This window comes from Cryptomeria japonica, chromosome 1, assembly GCF_030272615.1.
Source record: "Cryptomeria japonica chromosome 1, Sugi_1.0, whole genome shotgun sequence".
NCBI lineage: Eukaryota > Viridiplantae > Streptophyta > Pinopsida > Cupressales > Cupressaceae > Cryptomeria > Cryptomeria japonica.
This window is the reverse complement of record NC_081405.1, coordinates 703,421,334-703,434,494: the sequence shown is the minus strand read 5'-3', so window position 1 is coordinate 703,434,494 and position 13,161 is coordinate 703,421,334. Positions and strand designations below refer to the sequence as shown.

Genomic DNA, 13,161 nt, shown 5'->3' with positions numbered 1-13,161 from the left:
TTGAAAAAAAAAATACAATCATCCAGTACGAATTGAATTAGAAGTACAGAAAAAAAAATGTAGTGGGGAATTGGTAAATGATAGTTAGAACTTAGCATCTATATACAAGTTATGTCCGCAACAATTTGAGGACAATATTGTAGTGATCTCTTGAATGATCAACAAACAAACTGCCTTTTTTAAATGATAGAGAATATTTTCACAATAATAAGCAAGCATTCAATTTATTAGACTTCAATACAAATAAAACTACATAAAAATAAGAAACTACAGCAGATTGCAGCTGGAAGCTTCAAAGTTCAAGTCTTCAGAACTCCAGAAAGAAACTTTCACGAACTTTCAAAAGAAGTTTCCTCAAACCTTAATCACCACAGCCAAGACGTACAATAAAATGGTTTGGAGATTGCACCTAAACATTTTCAGCAGAGCCACATTCACGCTTAGCCCTATATTTCATATAGGATTTAGAGTAAAGGATGCTGTCCCACTTGATTTTTCTCCGGTGCAACCAGTCAAAATACCCTAGACGTTCTAGCTTCATCCACACAAAATCCACCACACGGTCAGCAACAAGAGGAATCATACCGTGCAGGTGGTTGAATCTCGCCATCTTCACTGTAAACCTTACACTCCAGTCGATGAAAAGCAAAATACCAAAACCGCAGATGATGGTGAAGAAACCAATCAGAAACCAAGCGAGCATGTTGAGCTTGTGCACAAGCATGGAATACACTGCAGTGATGAAAGATAACTCCGTCAAGCTAAAGCTGAAGCAAATAATTACGTTGGTTATGCAGAGAAACAGTATCTTGTCTCCCGTGATAAGAGGTGTACTCAAATACCACATGAATACCACGAATAGGGACAGAAAGAAGGCCAGACAATCAAAGATGAGAAATGCCTGAAAGGATTCAAATCCTATCAGAAGCGGCGAACCTAACATTTCCATTGACTCTCCATTCCTTACCTCCGTCTGGAAACCACCCGGAACGGTGAAGGCTGCCGTAAATGACATTGTGGCTAACAACACTGCCACCACTAATTCTGTGTTGCGCCTGTCCTCGTATGCTTTGTTCACCGAGTTAATGGCATTCTCGTACTTTTGTGAGGTTACCTTTAAGGCGGTATACAAGAAGTCCCTTCCCTTAGGAGCATAATTAGCCAGCTTTGAAATTATCTTGTGAGATTCGTGGTGCTCTGTGTTCTCTCTTGCAATTTCCACGGCCGTCAAGCCTTCCTCGTTAACTGCATCTTTGTTTATGCCTTGCATTTGCAGTAGCGACTCCACCATCTACCAAATGAATAATCAAGTTTAAAGTATGCATTTTTAGAGATCTCTCCACTGGAAGATGTTTGCTTGTTCATTAGCTAAGTGAGTATTAATATTTTAGCTCTTATTTTCATGATATTATCTAGCAGTTAGAATAAATTAAACATAACTTACTATTCATTTAGTGATATTTTTGTACGAAAAATTATATTTTTAACTAAAAACTTCAATCTAACATTTACTTACTTTATTTTCCCTTAGAGGACTAACTTTACCACCGTCAAACAATTAGCAGACCCAATGTAAGCATTTCTGATTAGAATATAAGAAAGAATCGATGCATTTTCTGAAAGAGAAATCTGATATGAAACGTATATTCTGATATTTCAGGCTACGTAGTAATATTTGGTGATAACTAGTTATCTCTTTTTTGATATAACCTAATTCACTTACTTCATTGTTAAGCAATCTGACATAAAGAGAAACTTACACGAAAGTTTTTCTTCCTTGCTGCTATATGCAGAAGCGTGTCTCCACTTTCCAAGGCCTCTATCTTTGGGCGAGGATAATTGATTGCAATTTGAGGCATTTCAGCTCCCTGATTAAAGCTTACTGTAATATGCACAGCTCTCTTTCCTCCACTTTCCATGGTATCCATCTTTGAAGGAGAATAATTGATTGCAATTTGAGGTTTTTCAACTCCCTGGTTGCAGTTTACTACAATATGAGCGGCTTTGTTCCCTCCACTTTCCTGGTTGCAGCTTACTGCAATGTGATTGTTTATGTATAAAGACTTCTCAACTCCCTGGTTCACAATGTCTGATAAGCACACCTTTTGATTCAAGTATTCAACAATTCTCACTTGGCTAACTTGGGCAGTTACCTGTAGCACGTTCATTCCATGAATATTTGGTGTTTCAACAGCAGTTGGCCTGCACTTTATCAACTCTTTTACTACTTCAAGATGCCTCAGTTTCGCTGCCATACAAAGTGGTGGTTCTTGGTTGTCATTAACCCAATAACAAAGTTGGGGTTCAAACTCTATTAACTGCCTTATTATATGCACGTATTTTTTCCCTGTAGCTACATGCAAGGCTGTATCACCATCTGTGTACCTTACCTTGATTAATTCTCTTGCATCTTGCGACTTTAATACATGGTTCACCAGATCTATAAAATAGACATCCAAAATCATTGTGAAGTGACATACTGAGTTAAAATAAAGAAGTTGCTCTTAAATTAAATATGATATTGATCAAGAACGGCAATTTTATGTTTGTTGAAGCGATACAAAAGCTCAGAAAAATAAGAACATAATACAACTCTAATATCTTACAAAAAGATTTAAAAACCTAAGCAGGATAAGATCACTAAACATCGTTTATTTTACAAGAATAAAACAGTATAGAAGGTATACAAACACAAAAAAATACTTAACTTCACAGAAACTGAAATGATACCATTGAGTAGAGTGTTAATTGCCAATGAACAATAAAAGAAAACAGATTTCGAAAGGCAAAACACACCTGAAGCTAGAATCGACCTGATGTAAAAGAATGGACACTGTATAGAGGAAATGAAAACTGGCAGTGTGTGGTTGGTCTTAGCTAAATATTCTTATTTTAATTGAGCTACAGATATTATCAGAAATCAATGGGCAAAGAGAAACATAAACTCTAATCACTAACCTTTATTTCCTTTGACTATTGCAACGTATAAGCAGGTTCTTCTGTTCCCTGTCATTTGGCTTAGACCTCCTGGATATGCATCGAGTAGCATCTTCACTGTGTCTAAATCGCCGCTCTCGTAAGCTTTGAAAAGAGCCGTTTCTCCAAGCTTGTTAAGGACATCTGCACCACTTTCGTTTCCTTGTTGGAGTAGAACCTTCACGACTCTAGAACAGCCTCGCTGAGCAGCCAAATGCAACGGAGTATTTCCTTGGGCATTGGTAGCCCTCACAAGTTGAGGATTGAATTGCAGGATCTCTCTAATCAAAGCAATATTTCCTACACTAGCGGCCACATGAAGAAGAGTATTTCCCCTTCCAGGTGTAGTACTGTTGAGAGCTGGTTCAAGTTGGGAACTTTTTATTTCCGTTCCAGGACATATTGCAGCATCGTACACGTTGCAATCGATCCCTTCACTGGGCTGTTGATTTGCCATGGCAAATTTCTGCTTTTGCTGCCTTCAACACCAGCTAGCCCATATCATTATGTGACCCCAAAGACGTCAAACACAATACACGGTAAGGTGGAAAAAGTTGTTCAAATGCGGGGTGATTGGTCTGGTTCCACAGAAAAAAGGCGAGATAAAAGTAATGCGTGATACCATACGTTAATGGAGAAACAAAGATCATATTCAATAAATTCTATTTGCCTAAGGTTTCTCCATTAAAGAGATTCTATTTGCCTAATTCCTTGCGTTAATAAAAATAACTTAAGCGTGTATTACAGCTGCAAAGCGTGCTGATGGACATGTTAGTCTATTATAAAAGTATTTTGACACTGCAGATGAGATGAGCTAGGGAACACTGTACGATGCTTAAACTATTGTAATCACACACGAGTGAAAGATCACAAAAGATTCCATGTGTTCTTCTCTTGGCTCAATTGCTTGCATCAGGCAAAAATCAGTGTTAACGGTGAAGATTATATCATTTTCAAAGTTCTTTAGGTAGTCTCATTCTCATACTCATTGGGAAAGTATTTTTTACAGCCTTGATGCTGTTCTTAATTTGTGCCAAGACCGGTGAGTCCTTTGACCACTCAATGTGTCCAATTCCTGGTAGAAAGTTCTGGAAATAGTAGAATAATCTGACCAATAGCTGACCATACTTGAATTTTTGACTGTTATCCTTTTTAACTGATTGCAAATTTTGAAATAATTGCCTTCTCATGGCTTCACAGAGACCATAATTTGCATTATCAACAATCATTCTGTGAGCAGTATGAATTGTTGCAGATGGAATACTATTAAGTCTACTAGAGTAAAATACTTGGTATCCTATTACCATTGCTGCTAGTTTCACTGCAGGGTCTCTAATATTGTTGATAGAAAAGGCACGCTTATCAGAAGTAGAACCGGTTAAAGAGAATACTGTGTCTTTTGAGAATACCGTGTCTTTTAAAATTCTTCTGAGAACAGGTACTTCACCGGTTGAGAAATAACCAATTATGGCCTGAATGGCTTCCTTAGTTATTGTGTGAGTTCTCTCTAAATACATATTCTCTCCATGAACTCGACTCAAAATGATTCTGATATGCTCATCCTCAAAATCTTCAAGAAAGTAAGTGGCATCATGAAAACCCTTTTCGAAAACCCTAGCATACTTTGTTTCAATCTTTCCGTCTTTATCACAAAGTGATTTCAACTGTGTATATATGTATAGAGATCCTAAATGTTCTATCTCGCAATCAATGTAACTAGACAAATCAACTTTGATCGCAACTCCACTCGAAAATTGTGACAATGCATTATACGACACAATTTGTTCTACCTCTACTACTTCCATAGGCTCAGAAGTAATCATTAACCTCTCTACAGTCTTTGAAGTTGATGCCATTCCAGAAGAACAAGATTCGAAGTAGTATGTTTAAAAGAAATACATTGTTTCATGCACGTTGCCCCGTTCACTGATTGAAATGCCCAAGGGCACACCAGTTCGACCTTCTTCAACCTTCAATTCAGCTTAATTTCACAAATCATGAAACAATTTGGCAATTAACAACAAAACAATCTTTCTGAGCTCAGCAAGCACTCAAATTTATTTCTTGAATGCATTAGGGTAAAAACGACAAAGTAAATCTCACTTTTATACTTTTTACCCACTGCATTAAATGCTCGCCCATTTAGGGTTACAAACCCCAATTTTCACCACTCAAGGGGAAAAAGGTTGATAACATATTGACAAAAAGTTATCAAAATTTCATGTTTCAAAATTATTTTCCCATTCATTTTTCTCAAGGGGTCCAGAGGTATTTTAACTGTTAAGCTCCCCTTAGCCATATTAAAAAGGCTTAAGTCATTGGTGCAGGGTTCTCTTCACTGGGTGAAGGAACAATTTCTTTTCCAAGTGAGTCATCACTTTTCTTCTTCCAAATCCTATTCATTTCCTCTCTGGTTTCGTCAACATTAACTTTCTTCTTTCCTTTCTGATCCTTAGAAGAATTGACTAGTTCGCTATTTCTGGATCTACATAATTTTGCTAAGTGCCCCAGTTTGTTACAGTGATAATAGGCCATACCAGATGATCTCCAAGGTCTTGCATTTCCTCTTCCTGTTCTTTTTTTGCAGTTCATAGTCACATGACCAAAGTTATTATAGATGGTGCAAATAACATTTGTTGCATTTTCCATCTCAAATGGACTAAACCGGTTGTTGTAGGGTCTTTGCTAGTTCAAGTTTACTCGGTTGTTAAAATTCCTCATCCGGTCACCATTTGGTCTTGGATGCATGTGTGGTACAAGATTGTTTGCTCCATATCTGCACTCAATAGATCTATGTCCATACATTCTACTTGTGAAGCAAAAACCTTCAAATTTCTTGGACACATACCTAGCATTAGTATTGTAACTTGCATTTCTATTAGGTTTGTCTCTACAAACATTTGCAGTGTGACCAGGTTTATGGCAAACAAAACAAAAAGGTTTCAAGACCTTCTTACTTGTAGGCTTGTTGATCTTAGGAGCAGATTTGTTCTAAGATTGTTGCTCTTTGTACTGGAGGATTCACCTTTTTCAGTTGTGTGAAAACCAAGTCCAGAGATATCACCCTTCATTTTTTATGATTGAATTTGTTCTTTCAGAATGGTAGAACTTCTACTGAACTTCTCTAATTTCACATTGGCTTTAGTAAGCTATTTGATGAGATCTTCATTATGCTTTGACAAGTTCTCTCTCAAAGATGATGCTAGTTCAATGTTCTAGCTACAGGTTCTCCTTTTCTTCTCTTTCAGCAATCAAATGCTCATGCATAGTGACACTTTCCCATTTGATCTTTGTGATCTCTTGATCTCTTTCCTTGATAAGATCTTCAGTAGCTCTTCTATCTTCCAATTCTCGACTCATGTGGATAGTGAGACCTTCTAGCTCTCTCCTTAGATTTATTTTCTCACCGTTTAACTTTTCAACTTCTTCTGCTAAAGCATCAATATTGGCTTCATTTGAGGAACTATTATCAGATATCTCTAATAGTTATTCAGTTAGCTCTCTCCTTTTGACTTGTGAAGCTTTTTAGTTTGACCCGAAGGGTTTCAAGTTCATTTTTGCTAGCTTCTAGCTCTCTAGCCATCTCAAAGTAGCTCTTGTCCCCCATGGTGGTTTCAAGGATCCCTTCTAAGCAATTAGGCTTCAAAGAAGTTAGGCTCTAATACAAATTGATGGACTTGAAAAGCACTGAGAGAGGGGGGGTGAATCAGTGACACTAAAAGTAAAACTACTTAAAACACTAATTGGTAGATAAACTTAACAAATCTTTTAAACACAATGCATGCAATCCAAAATGATATAACAACATCCACAAAAAGTAAAGCATCCACCATAACACAAGTGTTTGCACATGGAAAACCCAAATAGGTAAAAAACACAATGAGATGGAACTCACAAGTTAACTATCTGCAGTAATAGATAACTGATCGGTTAAGGTCTACAAAGTGCTCTGCTAGGAGCGAATCTTGTTAGAGATCCCAAAGCTTGATTAGAAGCTTGTACCCTATTAAAGGTAGTACCCTGTTAGGAGTAACCTCAGTGGAGGATTTCTGAATCCAAACTAATGGATCACCCTGTTAAAGGATTTATACATTGAAGCTTGTTAGAGCTTACCCGATTAGGGGATTTGATTCTGCTGTAATGGTTAGAAAACAACAAGAATTTTTTGATCTATTCTAAGTAGCACAATACATGCTTAATCAGATCCTTCTAAACATATTCAACACTGCTCTTTTGCATACTCTACAACTTAACTCTTTTTCCTTTCACACATAACATAACACTTTTCACTATATCAAATAATTCATTGCCATGTCAATATATATACCTTAAGATTTCATGTCGGCCTTAAGAAATCATAACACAAATTTCTAGGTGTAGTGTATCTAGACAAGTGATCATAACTCATCACAAAAACTGTCGCCAAGCAGTCGGTGCAAGTAACTCATCATGAAATGTGGTAACTCATCACAAAATTACCAAATACCGGTTGGATAGATCAAATACCGGTTTGAATAAAACATATAAACCATTGTCCTTAGATCTCTGCTTCATCTCCATCTTGATCTTCATCTTGATGTTGACTTAGTACAATCATAGATTGTCTCTTATGTACATACCAGTTGACACAAAGTACCAATTAGAGATAAACCTCTTGGTATAACCTCTAACATACTAGTTGACAAAGTAAACAATTGAAGTTACACCAGTAGTCAATATAATCATAGGTGTGTGTGAGAGTGTTTCATCAATGACAACAAATGATGAATACATTACAATCATCATCAATCCAACAATAATAACTTATATAAGTTTATAATATACTAACACATGGAAAAATATCTCTACCAAGGTGGAGTGCCTACTTCTACAAGTAAGGAAGAAATATATTCTTTTTATCTTCCATGTCACCTCCCAGTATGAAGACAACTCATCATGAGATGTCACACTAGATCACAAAATCTAATGCATAAGAAATTATAACTAGTGTATTAAATAAACAAATACAATGCTAGGAATGGTTAAGCTTGAGACACATTAATTCCCAACATTCTCCCTCTTGTCTGACACCTTGCGATGACCAATCTAAATAAGTTTTAATTAGAAAGGGCCAAATAAAAAGATTCACCCTATCCATCCATGAAAATACATGAATATCCATAATACTCTCATGCTCCAACAAGATATATGGAATAACATATAAGATATCCACCATATCAAATGAGAACTCCTCTCATCCTCCAGCATACCACCTATGAAAGAAAAATAACAAGTCAAGGTGAAAATGTACTGATCCAAAGAGCACAAGCACAAAATCCAAGTGATAATAAAGACTACAAATCATTATTGCAACTCCATTTTTCTCATGAGCTTTAGAAAAGCATCAATATGTCTAGATTCAAACGTATTACTAGAACACTATGCTGAAGTTCAAAAAAATTCTCTAAGAACAAGATCAAACATGAATTCTTGAAAAATTATAACAATAACAACTAATTGTTAACATCCATCTATAAAACCCACATGACAATAAAAAAGAAACCACGACAACTAATAATCCATCCAATCATCAATGTCTTAAATGTATCTAAAATATTTGTATAACTCATGCCATTAACATATCAACCCATAAACTACAACAACAAGCTCATTGTACCAAACTCATTAATGAAGAACACACACATCCAAGAATTGGAATTGCATGGGTTATGCAAAAAAAGATTTAATAAATCATGGCATTGTTACTACTTATCAAGTTGCCATTAGTTTTTATATTCAAAGTCATACTATATACTCTAGTCGGTTAACACTACCAAATCATGTAGTCAGTATACACAGAGAAGTCAGTATGCACAGTCTAGTCGGTTATAGAAGAAAGCAGTCACAGAACGTAGTATACACCGAGCTGTCTACTGAGTATCTTTTCATGGATACCGAGCAGTAAAGATGACACACTGAGTTAATATATACCAAGTGAAACGTGTTACCAGATACATTGAACCTGGACATGCATATGAAAATGTGTTACAAGATCGAGGCACATCGAACCATTATTACATTGGAAATTGCACTAGAATATTGTGTATGATTTTAAGGTCAATCTAACCAATGAAATAATTTTTTTAGTTATTCATTCGAGGAATCTTGTTTGTAAGATCGAAGCAATGAATTAGATCATTGTCTTAAGTGATCTATTTATACAGCATGAGTTAAGGGTGTATATGTGTGTAAGAAGACAGTTACAGAGACACAAAGGTCATCGAGAAGGTTTTCAGAGCACATAGAATCTGCTATAACATTTCAGATGTAAAGTTGCAGATATTTGTAATGATTTTATTGTAATATTGTGAAGTTGAAAGAGAAACCTTTAACAGGGTAAAAGACTCTAATCAAGTCTATAAATTGTAAAGCCTCTAACTAGGTGCAACATTCAGAATAAATGTTGTAAAATCCTTTAGCAAGGTAGATCTAACAGATCTTGTTACTCCTAACAGGGTAAGCTATCAAAAATAGCTAAAATGTAGCGCTAACCAAGCACTCTTTATTATTGTAGTAGTGAAGTTGTGGGTGCCATCCCCACCGCAGTTTTTCTCTCTAACCAAGAGTTTCTACGTAACCAAAATATATGTGTTATGGAGTGAATCATGTATGATTGTTATCTATTTGCTTTAACTTTATTTTATGTTACATCACTATTCTGTTTATGCATAATAGTAAAGTTATTATTCAAGAAAAGTTTTGAAGTACTGATTCACCCCTCCCCTCTCAGTACATTAGCTTTCCATATTGGGCCTAACAATTGGTATCAGAGCTTGAATCTTGGAAAAGGGTTTAACTACCTAAAGAGAAAGATCTTATCAATGGAAGGCTATAAACAATCTCAGAGGATTGTATATCTGCAAGAAGAGTTGGATCATGCTAATCAAGTGATTGCAGACATGCAAAGGCAAATGCAAAAATCTCTGAAAGTAAGAAGAAGATTATCTGATGACTCGCGGGATTCTCAAGAGTTAGTGGAACAAATTGAGAAATCATCTGAGAATAGTATATCTGAAGAGACTGAAGAAATGATTAGGGTATTGAAAGAAAAAAACAAAGCATTGGCTGATCAAATAAAAGCAATGAAAAGAGAACAAGAACATTTTGGTACACAGATGATTGAAAATCTAGATGCATTGAGGATAGCTAAGGATAAAGCAAGAGATCTACAGAGAGAGAAACAACAACTTGAAGTCTTAGTATCTGATAAAAATGATGAAATATAAGGTTGAATGGGATTCAACAAAATATGATAGATCAACTAGGTTATGCACATCATGAAGCAATTCTGAAGAATGATGAGAATCAAGCATTGAAACTTGAAGTATCAAGGTTGATCGATGAACTTGAAACAGAGAAGAAATCCAAAGAAACACTAAAGAAGAGTTATGAAGCATCAAAGATGTTGGATGAGCAATTGAATACAAGAAGACCCAACAAAGATGCAGGACTCGGTTACAAAGGAAAAGACTCTACCAAGAAAGGAATTCATACTACCGAGAGAGGAGAATCATCAAAGCAAGCTAGAAATGGGAATAAAATCAAAAGAAAGAAGCCTATTTGCTACTACTGTGGAAATTAAGGTCATACTGCCAACATGTGCCAAATCAGAAAAGGTAAGCAACTGAATATCACTAAGTCCAATGGTTATTGTTACAATTGCAATAAATATGGTCACACATTTAACCAATGTAGGAGAAAGTCTATTAACAACTATCAGAAGGCAAAATACAAAGGGTTTTGTAGAAACTGCAATAGATAAGGACATAGTATTGAGAAGTGTTGGCTTAAGCAAAAGAACTACATGTGGTCTGCACACCGAGCAAACACTAGAGATTACTGAACTCACACAGATTCTTACTGACAATATGCAGCAATACCATGGGATTACAATACAAAAATATGGTGTGAATGTTGTGGAAGATATGGACATATAAGTGCCAACTATTTTATTAGGTTTGGAATGAACAATCGAAGATCATGGAGAAATCCTGGTATGGCATGTTTTCATTGTCACAAAGTTGGACATTTAGCTGGAGATTGCAAAGATCAACCTAGAGGAGACACTGAAGAAATAAAAGAGAAATTAAAGATGATTTGGAAAAAGAAAGAAATTCTGTCAAATGAAGAAAGCACCTTACCTACCGAATTAGGTGCATCTATTCCAAATTAATCAGAAAAGGTATGAAGGGACTGCATTCTCTGAAGGTTAAAATCATAACAGTTCCTATTCTATTATGTACTAAATTCAAAATCTGCATAGTTAAGATGCATTAGTAAGTTTGAAATTCTATTAAAATTACTTTACAAGAAACTCGTCAAATCAGTGAATAGAGGAAGCCTGTCAAGTCGGTAAATAAAGGAAATTTGGTTACTCAATTAAAACAAAAAGGAAAGCGGTTAAAAGGTGAACCGAGTGCATTTAATATTTTTGACCTAACCCACACAAAGCCCGATAAGGTATTTTTTGTACTTAAAAGCATTTTTCGTGGTCATTTACATTCACCAAGTTTTTGAAAGAGCAGAGCACATCGAATCAAGGCAATCAAACCTCATTCTGAGAGAATTTTAAGGTATTTACATCAAATCTCATCGCATTGTTAAGTTGGTTTACCGATCTTATCAAATTGTTATTATCTGCTGAGTGTGAAGCATCTGCCATTTGTAAACCGTCAAACCCTAAGGATAGTTTGCTAAGTTTTTACCTGAAATCTACAATGGCACCCAAGATCCAAGATCCCATAGTTGTCAAGAATGTAGAGAAGCCCTCACTAAAATACACTTTGACTCCTAAAGTCGCCTCTGAACCGGATGACGAAACCTCCTTTTCACTCCTCCCAGATCGAGTCTTGTTAGTTGAAGATGTGAGATTCTTCACCAAATGTCGTGTTGAAGATCTCGGTCATGTTGAGATTAGAGACACCTATGATGAATTATGTACCGATGGTGTATTAAACAACAAGTATGAACACATCAGAATCAAGGGATTGACTGAAGCCCTAACCTACCCTTGTGTGTTCAAGCCCCAATGGGTTAAGTTTGTTTTGAGAAAAGTTCATGATGATTTCATGTGGCTAGAAGAGAAACCATTCAAAATCACCAAGGAAATCATTCATGTGATCACCAGTTATCCTATCTATGATCATGCACGAGCTCAAAAGATGATATCACAAAAGGAGTTAATCAGTTTAACCAGAGTAGAATCTGATTATAGAGGATTGAAACTGAACAATGTCATTGATGTAGAACTTAAGTTTGCCATTAGAGTAATTGGTTACTGTTTCTTCCAATCAGCAAGGGAAAATAGTGTACCTTGTGCAACAGTTGACTTAGCCTATAAAATTGTGAAAAAGGGAATGAAAGTTGACTTATGTGAAGTGTTATTGAAGAACTTGTTTGAGAATCTGAACACAATAAGGAAGCCAAAGAAGAACAACTCGGCAAATACACTGAAGTTTGGTTCACTTCTTGTATGCATGTTTTTCTACTTTGAGAAATTCTTTCCATTAGTCGGTAAAGTAGTTTGGGAGCTACACCGACCAATCACCCATCAAATTAATGACTTTATCAAGAAGTTGGGAGATAATTTCAATGCTATAATGGATTACTACTTCAGCAAATTTCAAGAGAAGATGCACAATAGGTATCGGATTCCACCCCAGCTAGTGGAGAAATATAAGGATGATATATGCTTTGAGGTAGATACTAATTACTGTTATGTGAATGTTGTGGAACCAAGAACTCAATCTTTGCCACCTATGGGTTACGAGATTGACTTTGATATCACACAATAGAAAATTGATGCATATCTTACATTACCAAGGCATGCTACCGAGTTAAGATATGGAACCTATGAAGAGGTGAAGGGAAAAGTAAAAATGAGCATTGTAGTACCCAAGGCTACAAGAAAAACAACAAAGATGATAAAGTTTTTAAAGGAGAAATTCAGAGAAGATTCTTCCTCCACACCTATCAAAGGCACTCTTGCCATCACCGAAGAGGAATCAGAAGCTCAAGAGGTAGCAATAACATTGAGCACCGAATTGCCTAAGGGTAAAGTATTGAAAAGAAAGAAACTGGACACTTCAAAGGACCTATTGACTCCTCCAACAAAGAGACCTAACACTAGAGCATCAGCTGCATCAC

At 36.0% G+C, this 13,161-nt stretch overlaps 1 protein-coding gene across 1 annotated transcript; it reads right to left on the bottom strand.

The window, feature by feature from the left end:
• Positions 1–409: 409 nt before the first annotated feature.
• On the bottom strand, positions 410–3,433 carry LOC131858654 (ankyrin repeat-containing protein At5g02620-like). Its single transcript, XM_059211955.1, has 3 exons — positions 2,959–3,433; positions 1,761–2,440; positions 410–1,291 (listed from the first exon to the last, which is right to left on the bottom strand). The coding sequence occupies exons 1-3, from the start codon at positions 3,431–3,433 to the stop codon at positions 410–412; spliced, it is 2,037 nt and encodes a 678-aa protein (XP_059067938.1).
• Between the last annotated feature and the right edge of the window lie 9,728 nt (positions 3,434–13,161).